This window comes from Aquarana catesbeiana, linkage group LG08 (genome assembly GCF_042186555.1).
Source record: "Aquarana catesbeiana isolate 2022-GZ linkage group LG08, ASM4218655v1, whole genome shotgun sequence".
Taxonomy (NCBI): Eukaryota; Metazoa; Chordata; class Amphibia; order Anura; family Ranidae; genus Aquarana; species Aquarana catesbeiana.
The window spans coordinates 276598333-276623631 of NC_133331.1; the positions used below are offsets into that span (position 1 = coordinate 276598333).

Here is a 25299-nt window from a genome sequence, read left to right on the forward strand (position 1 = left end):
GCTACAGGGCTCTAGACCGAGGGATTGTAGGATATGTAGTTTAATCTATAGGAAGTGTCAGTTCTTAGACTACAGACAGAGATATTACCTGTGCAGTCCCATTCGGCATTCCTCCTGTTTGAACACAAACAGAAACCTCTGACACTGGATTATGAATATTTACTCTACTATAGTCTGTGCGTACTGGGCAACAAATGACACCATAAAACTACATGATCAACGCACACCTTATGCAGGTGAAAAACACAAGGTGCGGGTAGGGGGTTTACAATGCCTTTAATGAACTCCAAAATGGATTTTACAGTGGGTACAAAAATCCTATTATTGTCCACTCTAGCATTGCCAGAGCTTAAGTGCCATAGCTCTGATAAAGAGGGTCTGCACATGAAAAACGTCAGCCAGGATGCAATGCTGTAGAAACCGATCACGTGTTGTCAGGCAGGATTGGCAATGAAGATTTCCCGCCTATAGACATTTGAGCAGATCTCATTCTGGATGGGTTTAATGAGACAAGCTATGTAGAATCAAGTTCATTTGTGAGTACAAGACTTTGTCATTTAATAACGTTTTATTGAAGTTATATCATGACGCTGATGCACTTTCCATGTGTCTTTTATCCAAAGTGAAAGTATAACTTTAGCCAAAGAAATGTCCAGATTTGGGTCAAAGATTAGCTGCCCTGTAGGTTTTTATTGCTGTCTGTGGACATACAGTGCCTTGAAAAAGTATTCATACCTCTTAAAATCTTCCACATTTTACAACCAAAAACGTAAATGTATTTTATTGGGATTTTATGTGATAGACCAACACATCAAGTGACACATAATTGGAACTGGAAGGAAAATGATAAATGGTTTTCAAAATTTTTTACAAATAAATATGTGAAAAGTGTGGGGTACATTTGTATTCAGCCCCCTTTACTCTGATACCCCTAACTAAAATCTAGTGGAACCAATTGTCTTCAGAAGTCACCTAATTAGTAAATAGAGTCCACTTGTGTGTAATTTAATCTCAGTATAAATACAGCTGTTCTGTGAAGCCCTCGGAGGTTTGTTAGAGAGCCTTGGTGAACAAACAGGCTAAGGAACACAAGAAAGAAAGCCATTGTTGAAAGAAAGCCATAAGAGGTCCAGTTTGGTGTATGAATACTTTTTCAAGGCACTGTATAAGCTTGTTTGTCATCGGGTTCATTTTTACTGGAAGAAAAAGTTGAAAAATAAATGTTTTGTTTGTTGTGGAACAGGAGTAGAGATTTTTCTTTTAGCTTTTAATCCCATTTGTATTTATAATACAATTCTATAATTATTTTGTAAAGGAACAAAATAGTCAGCACACACATACAGCCACTTGGCTGCCCCGTCCTGAAGCAGGAACCCTATGTCACCTGTGGGAAATCAGGTGTGAGATGAGGTAGTCCCTCCTTGGAAACCGTTTCCCGCACTCCGAGCACGAATAGGGTCGTTCCCCAGTGTGAGTCCTCTGATGCAATATTAGGGTTCCTCGTTGGGTAAAACACTTTCCGCACTCTTCGCAGGAAAACGGCTTCTCGCCTGTGTGAACAATCTCATGCGTGATAAGGGAAGACTTCCGGGAGAAGCTCTCTCCACACTCAGAGCATGAATACGGCTTTACCCCCAAGTGAGTCCTCTGGTGAGCAAAAAGATTTCCAGTCTGGGCAAAACATTTGCCGCACTCGGAACAGGAAAACGGCTTCTCGGACGTGTGGGTTCGCTCGTGGATGGCAAGGTATGACCTTTCAGTGAAACACTTCCCGCACCTCGAGCATGGATATGGCTTCTCTCCGGTGTGAACTTTTTTATGCCGGTTAAGAGCTGAAATTCGGGGAAATGACTTCCCACATTCAGAACATGCATGTGGCTTCTCTCCCGTGTGACTTCTCAGGTGTCTGATCAGTTGGGCTTTCCACGCAAAACTTTTATCGCAGTCAGGACAAGAATATGGCTTCTCCATCGTGTGAGTCTTCTGATGCGAGATGAGGGTTCCCCGTTCGGTAAAGCATTCGCCGCAGTCGGAGCAGGAAAATGGATTCTCGGTTGGGTGGGTCGTCGTCTGATGCCTGATCAGCTGAATCTTCCAAGAAAAGCATTCGCTGCATTCGGAACATGAGTAAGGCTTCTCCCCTGAATGGGTCCGACGATGAGCCATGAGGTTTCCTTTTTTGTTAAAAGATTTGCCACAGTCTGAACATGAATAGGTCTTAGTTTCCGCATGGGATTTTTTGTGCGCGGTAAGTTCTGCCCTCTCGGAAAAAGATTCACCACATTCAGAACACAGAAACATTCTGCCCCCTCTACGAGCTGCAGGATGGGTAACTGGGCGTGACGGAACAGGAAGAGGCCCTCCATGTTTAGAGGGATTAGATGGTAGATGTGCATTATTGTGTGCTGGATGGAGATCTGGGGTAATGGTGTTTTCTTCTGAAGAATCAGAGGTGATGTCCTCATCTTCAATTTCATCATCATCTGGAGAGAAAGATGGAGGTTTCTCCATGTCAAACCTTCTGTATTGTCCATCTACAGAAAATAAAGTATGAATGGTAATAAGAATTCAGGCCTAATAAAATCACAGGGTATAGCTTAAATAGACTGCATAGTGGTTTTGTATTTTTGTGGGTCTTTGTATATTCTTTATTGATTGATGAGGACTAAAATTAATTATATATATATATATATATATATATATATATATATATATATATATATATATATATATATATATATATACACATACACATATACACACACATACATACATATATACCGTATTTAATCGGCATATAACACACACTTTTTTCCCCTGAAAATCAGGGGAAAATCGTGGGTGCGTGTTATAGGCCGGTCCCCGCCAATTTTGTGTATTATCGGAGCGATCGCGGCAATTGCCGCGGTCGCCGACGACATACACAGCCGTGGGTAGATTTAAATATGGCGCCGAGACTGCAGGGATACTTCGGAGCCGAGATACACATACCCGAGTGTTCTCGGCTTTTTTCGGCGCCGAAAAAAGCCGAGAACACTCGGGTATGTGTATCTCGGCTCCGAAGTATCCCTGCAGTCTCGGCGCCATATTTAAATCTATCACAAAGCTGCACTGACATGGCTGGACTGGGGCAAAGCTGCACTGACAAGGCTGCACTGGGGCAAAGCTGCACTGACAAGGCTGCACTGGGGCAAAGCTGCACTGACAAGGCTGCACTGACACTGAAAAGGCTGCAGATGGACAGATAAGGCTGCATTGATGGGCATTTTAATGTAAGTTTTTTTTCCTTAAACTTCCCTCCTAAAAGTTTTTTTTCCTTAAAATTCTCTCCTAAACTTGGGGTGCATGTTATACGGCGGCGCGTGTTATACGCCGATAAATACGGTATATATATATATATATATATAAAAATATATAAAAATATATAAATATATATATATATATATATATATATATATATATATATATATATATATATATATACCGTATTTATCGGCGTATAACACGCGCCGCCATATAACATGCACCCCAAGTTTAGGTGCATGTTGCAATATATATTATACACACACACACACAAATATATATATATATATATATATATATATATATATATATATATATATATATATATATATATATATATATTTTTTTTTTGTGTGATTAAATATTAAATATTGCACATTAAAATTCTGCATTGTCCTTTTAAACAAACAGGCTCCTTTTTTTTTCTTTTGTCTATTTATTTTTTAACAAAAGCTCTTTAAAGTGATTGTAAAAGGAACATGTTATACTTACCTGCTCTGTGTAGTGGTTTTGCACAGAACAACCAGGATCCTCCTCTGTTCGGGTCCCCCGTGGGCACTCCTGGCCCCTCCCTCCTGCCGGGTGCCCCCACAGCAAGCAGCTTGCAATAAGGGCACCCAAGCAGGCGAGCTCCCGAGCCGCGGCTCTGTGTGTCTATTCACACATGGAGCCGCAGCATGGCCCCTGCCCTCTCCTGATTGGCTTACTAGCTGTGACTGACTGCAGTGGGAGCAAACGGCTCCCATTGCTGCCAAAAGCCAATCGGATCAATCGGAAGTGTCCGAGTCCCCGGAGAGACAAGATTCTCATGGACATTGCTGGATTGAGAGGGGGATCAGGTAAGTATTAGGGGGCTGCTGCAAACAGAAGGTTTTTTTACCTTCATGCATAGAATGCATGAAGGTAAAAAACCTTGTGCCTTTACAACCACTTGAAGCCAAATGGGTAACATTGAGTCCTTCCCTATCAGGTGGTTGCGTTGTGGGTTTCACTGTCACTTTGGCTAAACCATAGCACTCTGGGAATCATTTCTCCATATATAAATATAGCATACAAAAAAAACCCCCAGTGAACCCAGACTAGTGGGAACTAATCCAAAGGGTAGTCACGGCACTCTATGTTTGAGGTAAATGCCCTGGTGCTTACCAACAATGAAATCTTTACAAATCCAAAACCAAGTTTTATTGTCAATGTTTCGATAAAGCTCAGTCCATGTCTCTTAATCCAAGACTTGAGAAAGATGGACTGAGCCATAATAAAAACTCTGCTGTTTTGATCTATCATCTTTTCTCAAGACCCGTGAGTGCCTCCATACCAGTTTTGGATTTATATCTAAAGATATATACAGTATACACACACAAACACACACCTGAGCTTCTCTAAGATAAGTAACTGAGGCTATGGAGCATGTGGAGTGTTTAAGTACTGTCCTATAGCCTAAAAGCTACTAACCTTATAGGTGGATCTCCTCTACCTTTTAGACTATGGAACAATATTTTTACCATTATTTTTATCAGACTGAATATTTTATACAACTCTTGGTCTCATCTACACCGCTATTATATCAAATACTAAAAGACTCAAAAATAAAATCATTAACCACTTACTACAAACCGCCGTAGCTGTACGTCGGTACTTTGATGTAGAATAACGGGGTTATGGCAGCAGATAGCTGCCAAAACCCAGGTATGATTTTGCACCGGCAGGCGGTCCTCTTTAACCACTTGCCGCCCGCCATATAGCAGAATGACGGCGGCAAAGTGGTTTTAATATCCTGACCGGATGTCATGTGACGTGATCAGGATATTAAGCCGCTGCGCGCCCCCGGGGTGCGCATCGCGGCGATCGTTGTTGCGGTGTGTCAGTCTGACACACTGCAACTCCGATCTAGGTAAAGAGTCTCTGACGGAGACTCTTTACCACGTGATAAGCTGTGTCCAATCACGGCTGATCACGATGTAAATAGGAAGAGCCGCTGATCAGCTTTTCCTCACTCGCGTCTGACAGACGCGAGTAGAGGAGAGCCGATCGGCTGCTCTCCTGACAGGGGGGGTCTGTGCTGATTGTTTATCAGCACAGCCCCCCCTCAGATCACGCCCAGGACCACCATCATGCTGCCCAGGACCACCAGGGAAGTCGCCAAGGACCACCAGGGAAGCCGCCCAGGACCACCAGGATGGCCATCCACACTGGACCACCAGGTATGCCCCCTAGACCCCCAGGGAAATACTAATTTGTGCCCAGGCAGCTGCCAATCAATGCCCAGGCGCTGCGAATCAGTGCCCACTCACAATGCCTACCACTGCCAGTGCCAACAGGGATGCCTATCAGTGCCTCATATCAGTGCCGCGCATCAGTGGCCATCAGTGCCACATATCAATGCCCATCAGTCCCGCTTATCAGTGCCCATCAGTGCCGCCTATCAGTGCCCATCAGTGCCGCCTATCAGTGCCGCCTATCAGTGCCCAGCAGTGCCGCCTATCAGTGCCGCCTATCAGTGCCCAGCAGTGCCGCCTATCAGTGCCGCCTATCAGTGCCACTCATAAGAACCCATCTTCGCAGCCTTTCAGTGCCCATCAGTGTCGCCTATCAGTGCCCACCAGTGCCACCCATGAGTGCCCATCAGTGCCGCCTATCAATGCCCATCAGTGCTGCATATCAGTGCCTCCTACCAGTGCCCATCATCAGTTCCCGTCAGTGCCCGCTCATTGGTGCCACCTTATCAGTGCCCATCAGTGAAAGAGAAAACTTACTTATTTACAAAATTTTATAACAGAAACAAAAGCAAAATTTTTATTTTATTCAAAATTTTTGGTCTTTTTTTATTTGTTTAGCAAAAAATAAAAACCGCAGAGGTGATCAAATACCCCCAAAAGAAAGCCCTATTTGTGGGAACAAAATGATAAAAATTTAGTTTGGGTACAGTGTTGTATGACCGCGCAATTGTCATTCAAACTGCGACAGCGCTGAAAGCTGAAAATTGGTCTGGGCAGGAAGGTGTATAAGTGCCCGGTATTGAAGTGGTTAAGATAAAAGCGGTCTCTGTGGCGGTTTCGCCTAGAGATCACTTTTATCGGCGGTGGGAGAAGTGCCGCCCCCCCCCCCACCCCGCCATGCTCCGGTTGTCTCCAATCCGATGATGTCCCCTCAATATCATGGAGCTGAGTGAGGGAAAGTTGGCCCCTACTCGGCTCCATAATATTGGATGACGGAAGTGACGTCAAATGGCCAATGGTCTTAAAGGGGATATTTTTTTTTTTTTTAAAGAAATTTATTTATTGCGTTTAAGTGTAAATGTTAGATCTTAGGTCTTTTTGGCCCCAGATCTCACATTAAAGAGGACCTGTCATGCTTTTTTTCTATTACAAGGGATGTTTACATTCCTTGTAATAGGAATAAAAGTGACCCAAACATTTTTTTTGTAAAGGATAGTGTAAAAATTTAAAAACAAAAAGCAAAATAAATAAGGAAAAAAAAAATTAAAGCGCCCTGTCCCGCCAAGCTCGTGCACATAAGCGAACGCATATGTAATTCGTGCCCGCATATGAAAACGTTGTTCAAACCACACGTGATGTATCGCCGCAATCGTTAGAGCCAGAGCATTAATTCTAGACCTCCTCTGTTACTCAAAACTGGTAACCTGTAGAAATTTTTAAACGTCGCCAATGGAGATTTTTAGGTGCCAAAGTTTGTCGCCACTCCACGAGCGGGCGCAATTTTGAAGCGTGACATGTTGCCCTAAGATCTGCCCATTTTGGGAGGAAGTGGCAGGGGTAATCTCTCTGATATTGGGGCAAACAACTAAATCTGGACCACTGACTTTTTTATTTCACTGCACGAAACAACAGACCAATATAGGACGTCTATGACTCCATATTTGTCAACTGCCTGTAAATCTCTGATCCCATTATATTGGGGAAAATGCCTAATACCTACTATCTCACAGTGGCTACGAAGGGTTGACGAGCTCCGTCTAATGGAAGAAATAACTTGTGGAAATAAAAGGCTGACCAAGAAATATCTTAAGACATGGGCAAAATGGCTTGAATTTAAGAATAATAGGTTATATTATGTGATAATTTCAGACTCCAATAGTGAGTCAGAATACGATTTATTAATTAATACTAATTAATCTTACTGTTTCTGGACCCCCTGACAGTTTTACTTCTATATTTGTCATAGGCAGGGCTTTTTTCTTTTTTTTTCTTATTTTCAGGGAATAGGTGCAGGAACTCCCCCCGTCTGAGTCACCCCTTGTCTTTGCCCCCTACCCACCTCTGACCACCGTCCCTTGATTCCACCCCCTACCCACCTACCACTACTGCCTCTTTTAGAGAATACAGAACCAAGTATCATTTTGTGGTGCTAAATTATTTGTATGGAACATGTTAATGATAAAAAGAAAAGCAGTAAAATAGATCCCCTGCAGCCAGCAACAATAGAATCCCAGCAATAGATCCCCACACAACAATAGACTCCACCCCAATAACAATAGATTTCCTGCAGCAACAGTGAAGCACCCACAACAAAATATCCACCCAAGCAACATTAGACCCCCCCAGCAGCAACAAAAGATCTCCCAGCTGCCAGCATCAATGGATCCTCCAGCAGCCAGTAAAAATAGACCTCTCCCTCAACAGTAGATCCCTTCCCGCAACATAAGACCCCCCCAGCAACAATAGATTCAACATCAGCAACAATAGACCCTCACGCAAAATCAGGTCCCCACCATTGACAATAGATCCCCCAGCAGCCAATATCAATAGACCCTCCAGCACACCCCACACCCCATGCTATTACATACCAGAACTGCGTCCCCCCGTGTTCCCGCTGAAAAAAAGCCCTGATCGTAGGTTCCCTTTTATCTCCCCCTTTTGCTTTTTATTTATTTTTTTTCTATCCTATTCTTCCCCCTCCTCCTTTTTTCCCTTATGTTTTGGGGATTTTTTCTTTTGTGTTTTCTTTTATGTTTCTTTTTCTGTTGCTCCCGCCCTCCTGCCTTCACCCTGCTATTTTAGAGGAGAGGACGGGAATTAACAAGATAAATGACATGGTATGTGTTTCAAGATATTGTTTGGAATTTGCCGAATTGTTAAAAAAATAAAAAATAAAAAAAGTCTTGGTCTCATGTTTAGCAATTTACAGCTTTGCTTTCCCAGCAACAACTGCCACCATCTTTACACTCTAAGACCGGCCATAGACGGTTCGAATCTCAGGCTGGTTTAGCAGGAACTGGCTGAGATTCAAACTATGTACAGGCAGGCTGCATGTACCAAGTTGATTGATCGAGCAGCTTGGGTACAATCAGCCTGCCGGATTTTACATACGATTATCGCTAGCGGCTAGTATAGCTGCTAGCAATAATCACTGTGTTCTCCCGGCGGGGACCGTTTCCCCTCGCCCCCACTAGGAGAATACAATGGATCAGCGGGAGGGATTCCCCTGCCAACACTAACTGTGTTGGTTGCAGGAAACAAAAATCACTCCATCTGTGGCCTGCCTTACTCTAAAGCCAATTAATGGATTACACCTTCCAACAAGTTGGATTCTTTACTTCACACTGTCAGAGCCAATGTGCTTCTCTACAAGACATGCAACACATAATTCTTCATGACATGTAACGGTCGGGAACTATACTGGCTTAACAAGAGAAGTTTGTTGGTATTTTATGTTCATAACTCACCTGTGCCGATCTCCGGAGGATCTCCAATGTCATCACCTGGTCCATCACCTCGTACAGATGTCTCCTCTGCAATCTCTTTAACCTTGATTTTAAAATGAATCAGGTTTTCATCCTGAAAAACACAAAGCAATACAAATAATACACACAATATATTATCTGAATGTGTTAGAGTTGTGTCATACTGACTAAATATACACATACACCAGCTGTAAGGGAAAGAATTTGGCATTAACCACTTAAGGGCCGAGCCTCTTTTTGACACTTGTGGTTTACAAGTTTAAATCAGTTATATATATATATTATATATATATATATATATATATATATATATATATATATATATATATATATATATATATATATATATATATATATATATATATATATATATATATATATATATATATATATATATATAAAATAAAGCATTATATATTTTTTTTGTAGACCCCCTAGAGAATAAAATGGCGGTTGTTGCAATACTTTATGTCACGCCGCATTTGCACAGCGGTCTTTCTTGTAAAAAATACAACTTTTTGACTTATAAAATAAGACAACAATAAAGTTAGCCCAATTTTTTTTTTTATATTGTGAAAGATAATGTTACGCCGAGTAAATTGATACCCAACATGTCACTCTTCAAAATTGCACCTGCTCATGACAAACTTTTACCCTTAAAAATCTCCATAGGCGACGTTTAAAAATTTCTACAGGTTACATGTTTTGAGTTACAGAGGAGGTTTAGTGCTAGAATTATTGCTCTTACTCTAACGATTGTGGCGATACCTCACACGTGTGGTTTGAACACCGTTTTCATATGCGGGCGCGACTTACGTATGCGTTCGCTTCTGCGCGTGAGCTCGGCGGGACGGGGCATTGTAATTTTTTTTTTCTTATTTATTTTACTTTTTATTGTTACACTGTTCTTTAAAAAAAAAAAATGGATCACTTTTATTCTTATTACAAAGAATGTAAACATCCCTTGTAATAGAAAAAAAGCATGACAGGACCTCTTAAATATGAGATCTGGAGTCAAAAAGACCTCCGATCTCATATTTACACTAAAATGCAATAAAAAATAAAAAATGTTGTCATTTGAAAAAAAAATGGCCCTTTAAGAGCTAATGCAAAAAAAATAAATAAAATAAATGTCATTTTTTTTTTTTGCAAAGAAAAAATTTTTTCCTCCTTAAGACCATTGGGTGGAAGTGATGTTTGACGTCACTTCCACCATTCAATGTTATGGAGCTGAGCGGGGGCCATCTTTCCCTCGGCTCCAGGCCTGTCAGGGTGAAGGGGCGATCGTCTCCGCCGCTACCGAAGGCTCCAGTAAGCGGCGGAAATGACTGGAACGCAGTGGGAGGGGGGGGGCCCTCTCCTGCCTCCGATAAAAGTGATTTTGCGGCGAATCCGCCACAGAGACCACTTTTATCTGAAAGCCAGATGCTCGGCGTTGTTGAAAATACCAGGGTTATGGCATCTAGCTAGCACGTACAATGACAGCGATTTGCGCTAAGTGGTTAATATCTCAGCTCTGGGAGATCTCGGGACAGGACAGGAGGCAACATATCACCTCCAAACCGCCTGTCCACTGTGAATTACTTTTTAGAGGAGCAGCAAGGCTGCCACATGTGAGAAGGAGCCCTAACTACCTGATTGATCAAATTCTAAACGCTGCAATATTTTTAAGACTATTACATTAATTCACCTCATTATCCTCTGAGATGTCATCTTCCTCCATAGAATGCTCGGAATAAGAAGGACTAGGAGTATTTCTGTTACTGGATCCATCTGTAGGAAACACACAAACCAAAAGACAATGGGGGAGATCTACTAAAACTGGTGCACAAATAATCTGGTGCAGCTCCGCATAGTAACCAATCAGCTTGTTCAATTAAGCTTTCACAATAAAACCTGGAAGCTGATTGGTTACTATGCATAGCTGCCCCAGATTCTTTGTGCTCCAGTTTTAGTAAATCCCCCCAATGTCATTGAATCAAGGACGATCCTTGAATCTTTTCCAAATTTAAATGGTAGTTACTTACCTGCGCCAACCTCAATAAGAGTTTCCTCCTCTTTAATGCCCATGTGTCCCTCTTCGTCTTTTTGAGCTTTGACATTTTTTGGAGTGTCTCTGCTTTCTCTGGTGTCTGTGAATAAAGAAGAGAGTGAAGCCCCCTGTACTGAGATGTATGAGAGACCCCAGAGAGTGTGTGTGGGGGGAGACTGGTCACATCTCTTGGTTGGTAACACACAATGACATGATGTGAGGAGGAGAGCCGGAGTCTAAGGCAGGCCATAGATGATGCGATTTTCTTTCCTGCAAACAAGTCGATCGATGGATTGGCTAGGGTACAATCAGCCTGCCCATAGATGAATTAAATCCCGGCCAGTCCCTGCTGAACAAGCCAAGATTCGAACCGTCTATGGCTGGCTTAATAGAGGCTGATGGCTCCTGACTCCCCCACTGGGCACATACTGTCTCCCCATTACATTCTACTGACAGAGGAGGGGGAGAAGAAGAGATTGTTGTAGTGACTGAACAAGGAGAATCTGGGGCTCTTCTCTGGATTTACTGTTTATTACTCACCTGTGCTGATCTCTGGAGGAACTTCATTCTCCTTACAGGGATCATCATCTCTCCCATACGGCTCTTCATCATGTTCAACTTTAATAATATTTAGGTCTTCAAGCTGCAAATACAGAATGAACTCCCATTTATGATTTAAGGTAAAACACAAAAAAATTAAAGCTAAACTCTAGCTATGATTTTATAGCATAGTTCCATTGGTTCAGCTCGTGACTATGCATATTTTATATCTAACCGATTCCTGGAGAACCTGAAAATCTCTGTAGTAGTCGACACTATTACAGTGATAGCAGCCATCTTTTGGGTCCAGGAGGAGGTCGTGACACCAATGCCCCGCCTCTCCCCCTCATCCAATCAGAGAACGTCTTGTATTCATTGTTGAAAAAAAATGTAAAATACAAGGCGTACCCTGAATAGCAGCATTAATAAGCAATAAAGCCCCTGTGATTACTATGAAGAATGGCAGCCACTTGGCCCTGGACCCCGAAGGCTGCTGCTATCAGTGTAGTAGCTGCAACTACTACAGTGATTTGCAGCTTCTCCGGGAATTGGTCAGGTATTCAATTTAAGCTGAACCAATCTAACTATGCTGTAAAATTCAAACCTAAATGTCAGCCTTAAATTGAATTAAGACTCTCAGTCCCATCTACCTGATCCTCCTGAGGGATCTCCTGATGTTCCTGTGTGGAGTCCCGGGAATACAGAGGACGGGGACATCTCTCTGGGGGATTTCTGTTACTGGATCCATCTGTAGGAAACACACACACTGACTGAATACATTGTTTCTATGTCTTTATATCAGAGGATGTGTGTATCTAGGTGGATCCTCTATACCGGGGGGTCTCCAAACCTTTTGAACAAACGTCCAGCTTTATATCCATTTGGCTTTGGGGGGGGGGGGGGGGGGGGGGGCTTTGGCCAGTGAGAATAAACAATGCCCCATCCTAGGGCTGGGGTAAAATCAATTAAAATCTTGAATCGAGTTGAGAGGTCAAATCGATTCAAAATTTAAGCAAATCGATTTTTTTAGTTTTTTTTTTTCACCGTGGCCTAGTCCGCGAGGTCAGATGCCGCAGACTAGGCCAAAGCCGCGGCCTCGCCTAAAAACTCCTGCCCATAGCTCCTCAGGACCGGCGCGGTGTCGGAAAAAAAAAAATACTCGATTCGAATCGTGAATCGAGTTTTTTTTTAACATAATCGCAGATTTTTTTTTTTTTTTTTAGAAAATCACCCAGTTCTACCCCATCCATAGTTTTAGTGGAAGGAATGCTGCCCTATAATTGGTGTCAATGGGAGGAATGGTGCCCTATCATTGGTGTCAGTGGGAGGAATGGTGCCCTATAATTGGTGTCAATGGGAGGAAGGGTGCCCTATAATTGGTGTCAATGGGAGGAATGGTGCCCTATCATTGGTGTCAGTGGGAGGAATGGTGCCCCATCAGTGGTGTCAATGGGAGGAATGGTGCCCTATAATTGGTGTCAGTGGGAGGAATGGTGCCCTATAATTGGTGTCAATGGGAGGAATGGTGCCCCATCAGTGGTGTCAATGGGAGGAATGGTGCCCTATAATTGGTGTCAATGGGAGGAATGGTGCCCTATCATTGGTGTCAGTGGGAGGAATGGTGCCCTATAATTGGTGTCAATGGGAGGAATGGTGCCCTATAATTGGTGTCAATGGGAGGAATGGTGCCCTATCATTGGTGTCAATGGGAGGAATGGTGCCCCATCAGTGGTGTCAATGGGAGGAATGGTGCCCCATCAGTGGTGTCAATGGGAGGAATGGTGCCCTATAATTGGTGTCAATGGGAGGAATGGTGCCCTATAATTGGTGTCAATGGGAGGAATGGAGCCCCATCATTGATGTCAATGGGAGGAATGGTGCCCTATAATTGGTGTCAATGGGAGGAATGGTGCCCCATCAGTGGTGTCAATGGGAGGAAGGGTGCCCTATAATTGGTGTCAATGGGAGGAATGGTGCCCTATAATTGGTGTCAATGGGAGGAATGGTGCCCTATAATTGGTGTCAATGGGAGAAATGGTGCCCTATCATTGGTGTCAGTGGGAGGAATGGTGCCCTATAATTGGTGTCAATGGGAGGAATGGTGCCCTATAATTGGTGTCAATGGGAGGAATGGTGCCCCATCATTGGTGTCAATGGCAGGAATGGTGCCCTATCATTGGTGTCAGTGGGAGGAATGGTGCCCTATAATTGGTGTCAATGGGAGGAATGGTGCCCTATAATTGGTGTCAATGGGAGGAATGGTGCCCTATCATTGGTGTCAGTGGGAGGAATGGTGCCCCATCAGTGGTGTCAATGGGAGGAATGGTGCCCTATAATTGGTGTCAATGGGAGGAATGGTGCCCCATCAGTGGTGTCAATGGGAGGAAGGGTGCCCTATAATTGGTGTCAATGGGAGGAATGGTGCCCTATAATTGGTGTCAATGGGAGGAATGGTGCCCTATAATTGGTGTCAATGGGAGGAATGGTGCCCTATAATTGGTGTCAATGGGAGGAATGGTGCCCTATCATTGGTGTCAATGGGAGGAATGGTGCCCTATCATTGGTGTCAATGGGAGGAATGGTGCCCCATCAGTGGTGTCAATGGGAGGAATGGTGCCAATGGGAGGAATGGTGCCCTATAATTGGTGTCAATGGGAGGAATGGTGCCCTATCATTGGTGTCAGTGGGAGGAATGGTGCCCCATCAGTGGTGTCAATGGGAGGAATGGTGCCCTATAATTGGTGTCAATGGGAGGAATGGTGCCCTATAATTGGTGTCAATGGGAGGAATGGTGCCCCATCATTGGTGTCAATGGGAGAAATGGTGCCCCATCATTGGTGTCAATGGGAGGAATGGTGCCCTATAATTGGTGTCAATGGGAGGAATGGTGCCCCATCAGTGGTGTCAATGGGAGGAATGGTGCCCTATAATTGGTGTCAATGAGAGGAATGGTGCCCTATAATTGGTGTCAATGGGAGGAATGGTGCCCTATCATTGGTGTCAGTGGGAGGAATGGTGCCCTATAATTGGTGTCAATGGGAGGAATGGTGCCCTATCATTGGTGCCAGTGGGAGGAATATTGTCTCAAGGGTCAGATAAAGGCAAGTGAACAACCACATCTGGCCCCTGGACCACAGTTTTGCAACCAATGCTCTATTCTATTTTCTCCTTTTACAAGAAATTAGTTTCCTCTTACCTGGTGATGTGGGGGGCAGCCAGTTCTCCATCATGTTGTCTTCAACAGATCCTCAGGTCCTTGTATATATTCCCACTTCTCTGTATGTCTGAGTCTGTACATGGAGTAAAGGTTGGCCTACAGCAAGCATTACAGCATTAGAAAGATGCCAGTATTTATCATAAAAAATAATTAAGCATCCTACTGCCCAACTGGGGACCTTCATCTTCCTCACCGTAGACCCTGCACAGACATAGTTACATAGTTAGTAAGGTTGAATAAAGACACCAGTCCATCCAGTTCAACCTGAGTGAGTGTGAGTGCGTGTCTAGAATTATCCCTATTTTTTATTTAAGGTACCCATATAGAGCCGTCAATTTTACGAAGCGCTCCACACATACATCGCACACTCACATCGGTCCTTACCCTCAAGGAGCCCATAATCCAAGGTCCCCAACTCACATTCATATACTAGGGCCAATTTTGGACAGAAGCCAATTAAATTACCAGCATGTCTTTGGAGACATATCAGAAGCTGCTGGTGTTCCTATGGTGTTGTAATTTCTTCTCTTTGTCCTAGAAAATAATTAAAAAAGGCTCTCTTTTTGCAGGCCTGTAAGTAGACAGCTTTACCATTATAAGGCCTCCTGCCCGCCGCATGGCTGATTCCATGGAGCCACTACTCTTTGTTGCTTGACCCATCACAGCTTTTCCGACATCACAACACATACAAGGATCTTGATGGAGCAAGACATACTGGGGGAGACTAGTGTCAGGGGAGTGAGGAATACGGTAAGATTCCCACCTTATTTATTATACCAAAGACCCCTGGTGTCCAACTCTTTGATCCTGATAGAGCAGCCAGGGGCTCAAGGACTCCAGAAGCCAGCATTGCTTTATAAAGGAGCTGTAATGGCAGAGATCTCTAGCAGTCTCATGTAACATATCCTCAGCAGTGATGAGCTTCTGTGTGTTTTGGCTAGGGTCCGAACCCACATGTACAAGCCCACCAGAAAACTGCCAATCATATGTGGCTGGGGTATTCCCCGCCCTGCAGTCACTTGTATACACACCCCTTTTATAAGTGCGGCTGCGAGAGGGGAATGCCCCAGCCAAATATGATTGGCTCGTACAGGTAACAGCTTCCTGGTGGGCTCATACATGTGGGTTTGGAGCCTAGTCAGAACATGCCATAAACAATTATTACCAATCTTTAAAAAAGTCTCCTGAGGCCTATCTCCAGCCTTCAACTACACTCACAGCATGTCACCAGTCTCCGACCATCTCCAGCAGTCTTTGTTAATCCTCTATAGCACTGAATATTATGTGTGTCTCCTGTGGATTCAGGGGCCACACAGGTCCAACAGAATTAAAAGGATACATATGTGTTTACTAAAGATGCTATGATCTGGTATAAATTGAAATGTGTGTATTGGGATCCTTTGCGGTACCAACAGCTGTACTCTTATAGTGCCAAAAGAACGGTTGTGGCTTACTGGGGAATAGGTCCCCAGTACCATCAGCATCAGAGGAGCTCACCATCAGCCCCAGAGGATTTCACCATCAACACCAAAGGAGCTCACCATCAGCCACAGAGGAGCTCATCATCAGCCACAGAAGAGCTCACCATCAGCCACAGAGGAGCTCAGCTTCAGCCACAGAGGAGCTCAGCTTCAGCCACAGAGGAGCTCAGCTTCAGCCACAGAGGAGCTCAGCTTCAGCCACAGAGGAGCTCAGCTTCAGCCCCAGAGCACCTCAGCTTCAGCCTCAGAGAAGCTCACCATCAGCCACAGAGGAGCTCAGCTTGAGCCCCAGAGGAGCTCAGCTTCAGCCTCAGAGGAGCTCAGCTTCAGCCTCAGAGGAGCTCAGCTTCAGCCTCAGAGGAGCTCAGCTTCAGCCTCAGAGGAGCTCAGCTTCAGCCTCAGAGGAGCTCAGCTTCAACCCCAGAGAAACTCAGCTTCAGCCACAGAAGCTCATCTTCAGCCCCAGAGGAGCTCACCATCAGCCACAGAGGAGCTCACCATCAGCCACAGAGGAGCTCAGCTTCAACCCCAGAGCACCTCAGCTTCAGCCTCAGAGGAGCTCACCATCAGCCACAGGAGAGCTCAGCTTCAGCCCCAGAGAAGCTCACCATCAGCCACAGAGGAGCCCAGCTTCAGCCCCAGAGGAGCTCACCATCAGCCACAGAGGAGCTCAGCTTCAGCCACAGAGGAGCTCAGCTTCAGCCCCAGAGCACCTCAGCTTCAGCCTCAGAGGAGCTCACCATCAGCCCCAGAGAAACTCAGCTTCAGCCACAGGAGCTCATCTTCAGCTCCAGAGGAGCTCACCATCAGTCACAGAGGAGCTCAGCTTCAGCCCCAGAGGAGCTCACCATCAGCCCCAGAGGAGCTCACCATCAGCCCCAGAGGAGCTCACCATCAGCCCCAGAGGAGCTCACCATCAGCCCCAGAGGAGCTCAGCTTTAGCCACACAGGAGCTCATCATCAGCCCCAGAGGATTTCACCATCGACACCAAAGGAGCTCACCATCGGCCCCAGAGGAGCTCACCATCGGCCCCAGAGGAGCTCACCATCGGCCCCAGAGGAGCTCACCATCGGCCCCAGAGGAGCTCACCATCGGCCCCAGAGGAGCTCACCATCGGCCCCAGAGGAGCTCAGCTTCAACCCCAGAGCACCTCAGCTTCAACCCCAGAGCACCTCAGCTTCAACCCCAGAGCACCTCAGCTTCAGCCCCAGAGCACCTCAGCTTCAGCCCCAGAGGAGCTCAGCTTCAGCCCCAGAGGAGCTCACCATCAGCCCCAGAGGAGCTCACCATCAGCCACAGAGGAGCTCAGCTTTAGCCACACAGGAGCTCATCATCAGCCCCAGAGGATTTCACCATCAACACCAAAGGAGCTCAGCATCAGCCACAGAGGAGCTCAGCTTCAACCCCAGAGGAGCTCAGCTTCAGCCCCAGAGGAGCTCAGCTTCAGCCCCAGAGGAGCTCAGCTTCAGCCCCAGAGGAGCTCAGCTTCAGCCCCAGAGGAGCTCAGCTTCAGCCCCAGAGGAGCTCACCATCAGCCACAGAGGAGCTCACCATCAGCCACAGAGGAGCTCAGCTTCAACCCCAGAGCACCTCAGCTTCAGCCTCAGAGGAGCTCACCATCAGCCCCAGAGGAGCTCAGCTTCAGCCCCAGAGGAGCTCACCATCAGCCCCAGAGGAGCTCACCATCAGCCCCAGAGGAGCTCACCATCAGCCCCAGAGGAGCTCACCATCAGCCCCAGAGGAGCTCACCATCAGCCCCAGAGGAGCTCACCATCAGCCTCAGAGGAGCTCACCATCAGCCTCAGAGGAGCTCACCTTCAGCCTCAGAGGAGCTCACCTTCAGCCTCAGAGGAGCTCACCTTCAGCCTCAGAGAAGCTCACCATCAGCCACAGAGGAACTCAGCTTCAGCCTCAGAGAAGCTCACCATCAGCCACAGAGGAACTCAGCTTCAGCCACAGAGGAGCTCACCATCAGCCACAGAGGAGCTCACCATCAGCCACAGAGGAGCTCACCATCAGCCACAGAGGAGCTCACCATCAGCCACAGAGGAGCTCACCATCAGCCACAGAGGAGCTCACCATCAGCCACAGAGGAGCTCACCATCAGCCACAGAGGAGCTCACCATCAGCCACAGAGGAGCTCACCATCAGCCACAGAGGAGCTCAGCTTCAGCCACAGAGGAGCTCAGCTTCAGCCACAGAGGAGCTCAGCTTCAGCCACAGAGGAGCTCAGCTTCAGCCACAGAGGAGCTCAGCTTCAGCCTCAGAGAAGCTCAGCTTCAGCCTCAGAGAAGCTCAGCTTCAGCCTCAGAGAAGCTCAGCTTCAGCCTCAGAGAAGCTCAGCTTCAGCCTCAGAGCACCTCATCATCAGCCCCAGAGGATTTCACCATCAACACCAAAGGAGCTCAGCATCAGCCACAGAGGAGCTCAGCATCAGCCACAGAGGAGCTCAGCATCAGCCACAGAGGAGCTCACCATCAGCCACAGAGGAGCTCACCATCAGCCACAGAGGAGCTCACCATCAGCCACAGAGGAGCTCACCTTCAGCCCCAGAGGAGCTCAGCTTCAGCCCCAGAGGAGCTCAGCTTCAGCCCCAGAGGAGCTCAGCTTCAGCCCCAGAGGAGCTCACCATCAGCCACAGAGGCGCTCACCATCAGCCACAGAGGCGCTCACCATCAGCCACAGAGGCGCTCACCATCAGCCACAGAGGCGCTCACCATCAGCCACAGAGGCGCTCACCATCAGCCACAGAGGAGCTCACCATCAGCCACAGAGGAGCTCACCATCAGCCACAGAGGAGCTCACCATCAGCCACAGAGGAGCTCACCTTCAGCCTCAGAGTAGCTCACCTTCAGCCACAGAGGAACTCACCATCAGCCACAGAGAAGCTCACCATCAGCCACAGAGGAACTCAGCTTCAGCCTCAGAGAAGCTCACCATCAGCCACAGAGGAGCTCACCATCAGCCACAGAGGAGCTCACCATCAGCCACAGAGGAGCTCACCATCAGCCACAGAGGAGCTCACCATCAGCCACAGAGGAGCTCAGCTTCAGCCTCAGAGAAGCTCAGCTTCAGCCTCAGAGAAGCTCAGCTTCAGCCTCAGAGCACCTCATCATCAGCCCCAGAGGATTTCACCATCAACACCAAAGGAGCTCAGCATCAGCCACAGAGGAGCTCAGCATCAGCCACAGAGGAGCTCACCATCAGCCACAGAGGAGCTCAGCTTCAACCTCAGAGGAGCTCAGCTTCAACCTCAGAGCACCTCAGCTTCAGCCCCAGAGGAGCTCAGCTTCAGCCCCAGAGGAGCTCAGCTTCAGCCCCAGAGGAGCTCAGCTTCAGCCCCAGAGGAGCTCACCATCAGCCACAGAGGAGCTCACCATCAGCCACAGAGGAGCTCACCATCAGCCACAGAGGAGCTCACCATCAGCAACAGAGGAGCTCACCATCAGCCACAGAGGAGCTCACCATCAGCCACAGAGGAGCTCAGCTTCAACCCCAGAGGAGCTCAGCTTCAGCCCCAGAGGAGCTCAGCTTCAGCCACAGAGGAGCTCAGCTTCAGCCACAGAGGAGCTCAGCTTCAGCCACAGAGGAGCTCAGCTTCAGCCTCAGAGAAGCTCAGCTTCAGCCTCAGAGCACCTCATCAGCAGCCCCAGAGGATTTCACCATCAACACCAAAGGAGCTCAGCATCAGCCACAGAGGAGCTCACCATCAGCCACAGAGGAGCTCACCATCAGCCACAGAGGAGCTCACCATCAGCCACAGAGGAGCTCACCATCAGCCACAGAGGAGCTCACCATCAGCCACAGAGGAGCTCAGCTTCAACCCCAGAGCACCTCAGCTTCAGCCTCAGAGGAGCTCACCATCAGCCCCAGAGGAGCTCAGCTTCAGCCCCAGAGGAGCTCAGCTTCAGCCCCAGAGGAGCTCAGCTTCAGCCCCAGAGGAGCTCAGCTTCAGCCCCAGAGGAGCTCAGCTTCAGCCCCAGAGGAGCTCAGCTTCAGCCCCAGAGGAGCTCAGCTTCAGCCCCAGAGGAGCTCACCATCAGCCTCAGAGGAGCTCACCATCAGCCTCAGAGGAACTCAGCTTCAGCCTCAGAGAAGCTCACCATCAGCCACAGAGGAGCTCACCATCAGCCACAGAGGAGCTCACCATCAGCCACAGAGGAGCTCACCATCAGCCACAGAAGAGCTCACCATCAGCCACAGAGGAGCTCACCATCAGCCACAGAGGAGCTCACCATCAGCCACAGAGGAGCTCACCATCAGCCACAGAGGAGCTCAGCTTCAGTCACAGAGGAGCTCAGCTTCAGCCACAGAGGAGCTCAGCTTCAGCCTCAGAGAAGCTCAGCTTCAGCCTCAGAGAAGCTCAGCTTCAGCCTCAGAGCACCTCATCATCAGCCCCAGAGGATTTCACCATCAACACCAAAGGAGCTCAGCATCAGCCACAGAGGAGCTCAGCATCAGCCACAGAGGAGCTCACCATCAGCCACAGAGGAGCTCACCATCAGCCACAGAGGAGCTCACCATCAGCCACAGAGGAGCTCACCATCAGCCACAGAGGAGCTCAGCTTCAACCTCAGAGGAGCTCAGCTTCAACCTCAGAGGAGCTCAGCTTCAGCCACAGAGGAGCTCACCATCAGCCACAGAGGAGCTCACCATCAGCCACAGAGGAGCTCACCATCAGCCACAGAGGAGCTCACCATCAGCCACAGAGGAGCTCACCATCAGCCACAGAGGAGCTCACCATCAGCCACAGAGGAGCTCACCTTCAGCCTCAGAGGAGCTCACCTTCAGCCTCAGAGGAGCTCACCTTCAGCCACAGAGGAACTCACCTTCAGCCTCAGAGGAACTCACCTTCAGCCTCAGAGGAACTCACCTTCAGCCTCAGAGGAACTCACCTTCAGCCTCAGAGAAGCTCACCATCAGCCACAGAGGAACTCAGCTTCAGCCTCAGAGAAGCTCACCATCAGCCACAGAGGAACTCAGCTTCAGCCTCAGAGGAGCTCACCATCAGCCACAGAGGAGCTCACCATCAGCCACAGAGGAGCTCACCATCAGCCACAGAGGAGCTCACCATCAGCCACAGAGGAGCTCAGCTTCAGCCTCAGAGGATTTCACCATCAACACCAAAGGAGCTCAGCATCAGCCACAGAGGAGCTCAGCTTCAGCCCCAGAGAAGCTCACCATCAGCCCCAGAGGAGTTCAGCTTCAGCCTCAGAGAAGCTCACCATCAGCCCCAGAGGAGCTCAGCTTCAGCCTCAGAGAAGCTCACCATCAGCCACAGAGGAGCTCAGCTTCAGCCCCAGAGGAGCTCAGCTTCAGCCCCAGAGGAGCTCAGCTTCAGCCCCAGAGGAGCTCACCATCAGCCCCAGAGGAGCTCACCATCAGCCACAGAGGAACTCAGCTTCAGCCTCAGAGAAGCTCACCATCAGCCCCAGAGGAGCTCACCACCAGCCTCAGAGGAGCTCACCATCAGCCACAGAGGAGGTAACCAATACCATCTAATGTTCTACACATCAGAGGACTTGCAGGAAGATGATGATGTGTGAAGGTGACATGATCCCCCCATCCAGCCCACACACAGTGCTGAGACCCCCCTCTCTCATAATAAGAAGACATTATTACCTTCTCTTCACTGGACACACACTCTACAAGATAACACCCCCTCCATTAGGATTTTCATACTGCTGGAGTCGCTCTCCTCTTCCCGTGAGCTACAACAAAATGGCCGCCACCTCCCCAGGCCTGAGGACACGTTTTTCATAGCTAAGAATGGAAGTTCTTTCTGACGCCTGATGGTGAAGTAAGCCTTAGCTTCGGCCAATGATCCTAACGGTCACGTACTTCGTGCAAACGCTAGAGGGAAAGCAGCGGTGACAGTAAGAAGGTCTCTACACCAGGAGATTGGCGGCCATTTTGTCGTAGCCCACAAAGGGAGCTGAAGCAGCGTGAGAATCCTCCTAATTGGGTGGGGTGTACTGGATCCTCATCTTCCTGCTGTCCTCTGATGTATAGAATATTGGATGGGGGACTCCACTGAGTCTGAAAGTGAGCTCTGAGGGTGATGATGGTGAACTCTGATGGTGTTGATGGTGAGCTCTGAGGGTGTTGATGGTGATGGGGCATTAATCCTCCCAATGACACCAATGATGGGACACTATTCCTCCCACTGGTACATATAATAGGGCACTATTCCTCCCACTGACACCAGTGATGGGACACTATTCCTCCCACTGATACTAATGATGGGACACTATTCCTCCCACTGATACCAATGATGGGGCACTATTCTCCCCAGGAATACCAATGAACGGGCACTGTTCCTCCTCCTACTGACCACAGGCGCTATGTAATTTTTTTTGCTCCCACTGACCACAAAGTCCGATGTATTGTTTACTCCCTCTAAGGGCCCATTTACACTAGAATTCAGTGCAGGGAGCCACACAGGAATACAGCATATTAATCGCACTGCCCTTGTGATCTGCTACGGGGGTCAGTGAAAAGTTAAAGTGTTACTAAACCCAGGACCCTGCATTCACTATATCTGGTCTCCCACAGTACACAGAAGATGGAAATGCAATTATTTTAGTAAATATAAACTGCTAAATACCTTTTCTCCTCAGCAGTATATAGCAGTCTTGTGACTTCTATCAGTGTCTGGTTAAAGCTTGTAGGAGGAGTTTTCATTCTACTCTGACTGTTCTATGAGGCTGCAGGACCCCTGGCCCTCTGTCTTGGACAGTGCTGATTGGGCATGTGCTGATCACATGCACTCTCCCAGGAAAGAAAACACCAAACTGAGCATGTGCAGAGTGCCTCCAAGGCTCTGTGCTATCAGTAGATGGATTGGGGACTGTGGAAGAAGGGGAGGATCAGAGAAGATAGACTTTTTACATAATGCAGAGGATTACCTTCTTAGGATCCACAGTGAGTATAGAAAGCATGCTTTACTGCCTATACAGACTGATTTTACTGTTGTGGGTTTAGTAACACTTTAGAAACACCCCAAACGCAGGTCGCAAACGCAGTGCATTTGCCAGTTCCAGCTCGCATGGTGCAAAAGTACATACGAAGAAGTTGTCGTGCGTTTCAAAATGCAGTGCCCATTCAAAATGAATAGGGCTGAAATGACGCTGCACAGATCTGCATATGACTCGCACAGGAACCGCCCAGCGTTCCTATGCAATTCACATGCAGTTCCTAGTGAATGGGCCCTAATGCTGGGACATTTTCTTTTCCCACTGGCCACAGTCCGCCCCCCCTAAAGTCTGAAGGACAGTAATCTGGTCCTTTGCTTAGAAAGTTGAAGACCCCTGCTTTGAACACAATCCCTTAACCTAAACTAAGCCCTAATTGTAAACTAGCCCTTGATTTAATAACCTCACTCTACCCTGTGCAAGGTACAGCTGAAATGATTCCAAACACTTACTGCCAGCCAGAGGCGTAACTAGAACCTTCAGGACCCCGGTGCAAGAAACCATGATGGGCCCCCCTTCCATCTGAGCCCCGGGCTTTCAAAACTGTGCTTCCCACATGACCCCTGGGACATGCATCCAGCGCAATCACATTGGCCCTTTACCATGTGATCAGCTGATCACATGTAAACAGACTGGTTATCCGCAGCCCTTTCCTCACACGCTGTGTCTGTGTTAGGAAAGGACTGCCGTTAACTGTCAAGAATGTCAGTAATTTGTTTACACTGATAATCAGTGCCTCAATCATCAGTGCCCATCAGTGCTGCCTATCAGTGCCCATCACTTCCACCTACAAGTGTTACCTATCATTGCTCATTAATGCCGCCTATTAGTGCCCATCAATTCTGCCTATCAGCACCACCTATCTGTGCTCATTAATGCCACCTAACTGCGTCCATCAGTGCCACCTATCAGTACTCTTCAATTCTGTCCATCAATACTGCCTGAGTTCTGCCTATCAGTGTTCCTCAGTGCCCATCAGTACCATCTATCAGTGCCCATCAATGCCACCTATCAGTGCACATTAGTGCCTCCTATCAGTGCTGCCTATCAGTGCTCATCAATGTGGCCTATCAGTGCCTCCTATCAGTGCTCATCAGTGCCTTCTATCAGTGCTCATCAGTGCCTTCTATCAGTGCTTATCAGTGCTCAACAGTGCCTTCTATCAGTGCTCATCAGTGCCTTCTATCAGTGCCTTCTGTCAGTGCTCATCAGTGCCTTCTATCAGTGCCGTCTATCAGTGCTCATCAGTGCCTTATTTCAGTGCTCATCAGTGCCGTCTATCAGTGCCTTCTATCAGTGCTCATCAGTGCCTTCTATCAGTGCTGTCTATCAGTGCTTATCAGTGCCTGCTATTAGTGCTCATCAGTGCCTTCTATTAGTGCTCATCAGTGCCTTCTATCAGTGCTCATCAGTGCCATCTATCAGTGCTCATTAGTGCCGTCTATCAGTGCTCATCAGTGCCGTCTATCAGTGCTCATCAGTGCCTGCTATTGGTGCTCATCAGTGCCTTCTATCAGTGCTCATCAGTGCCATCTATCAGTGCTCATCAGTGCCGTCTATCAGTGCTCATCAGTGCCGTCTATCTACCCTTCTCCCCCTCCCGTCTCCTGTGTGCTCCGTGGGCAGTCAAGTGTGAAGCTAAGGAACTCACATTTCCCGTGGAGCACACAGGAGAGGGGAGGGGGGAGAAGGGGGAGAAGGGAGATCAGCTGTGTGTCCTCTCTCATCTGTGCCAGAGAGGACCGACAAATAGAACATTAATGCCGCCGGTGTCTCTGTTGTGCTATTAATCTATGACACACGATCTCCACTCAGAGCGTGTGTGAAGATCAACCCCGCTGGGCCCCCCCACAATGGCGGAATGCTGGGCCCAGTCGCAACTGCGACTGTTGCGACCCTGGTAATTCTGCCACTGCTGCCAGCTTGTGCTAAAGGAAACATTTTTACATCTAAAACTTGTTTAAACGATTCATTAATTTATTGCTGATTGAAACCCACCGCCCAGTTTGTTCCAAATACAGACTCTGGTATACAGAGGAGTGGGAGTATA

The 25299-nt window shown here is 47.5% G+C and overlaps 1 protein-coding gene across 1 annotated transcript; it reads right to left on the minus strand.

Annotated features, from left to right (window-relative positions):
- Positions 1-257: 257 nt before the first annotated feature.
- On the minus strand, positions 258-22104 carry LOC141106524 (uncharacterized). Its single transcript, XM_073597357.1, has 8 exons — positions 21898-22104; positions 14773-14889; positions 12227-12324; positions 11577-11679; positions 11032-11136; positions 10695-10777; positions 8987-9098; positions 258-2534 (listed from the first exon to the last, which is right to left on the minus strand). Exons 2-8 carry the CDS (start codon positions 14804-14806, stop codon positions 1381-1383), a joined length of 1689 nt encoding a protein of 562 aa, XP_073453458.1. The 5' UTR covers positions 14807-14889; positions 21898-22104; the 3' UTR covers positions 258-1380.
- Positions 22105-25299: the final 3195 nt, after the last annotated feature.

Bases quoted from the DNA above. Each gene is read 5' to 3' on its own strand.
- LOC141106524 (XM_073597357.1), bottom strand. From the start codon at position 14,806: ATGATGGAGAACTGGCTGCCCCCCACATCACCAG. The intron at 11,137-11,576 runs GTGAGTAATAAA...CTTTATTCACAG, and splicing joins TCCTCCAGAGATCAGCACAG to ACACCAGAGAAAGCAGAGAC. The intron at 2,535-8,986 runs GTGAGTTATGAA...TATTTTCTGTAG, and splicing joins TCCTCCGGAGATCGGCACAG to ATGGACAATACAGAAGGTTT.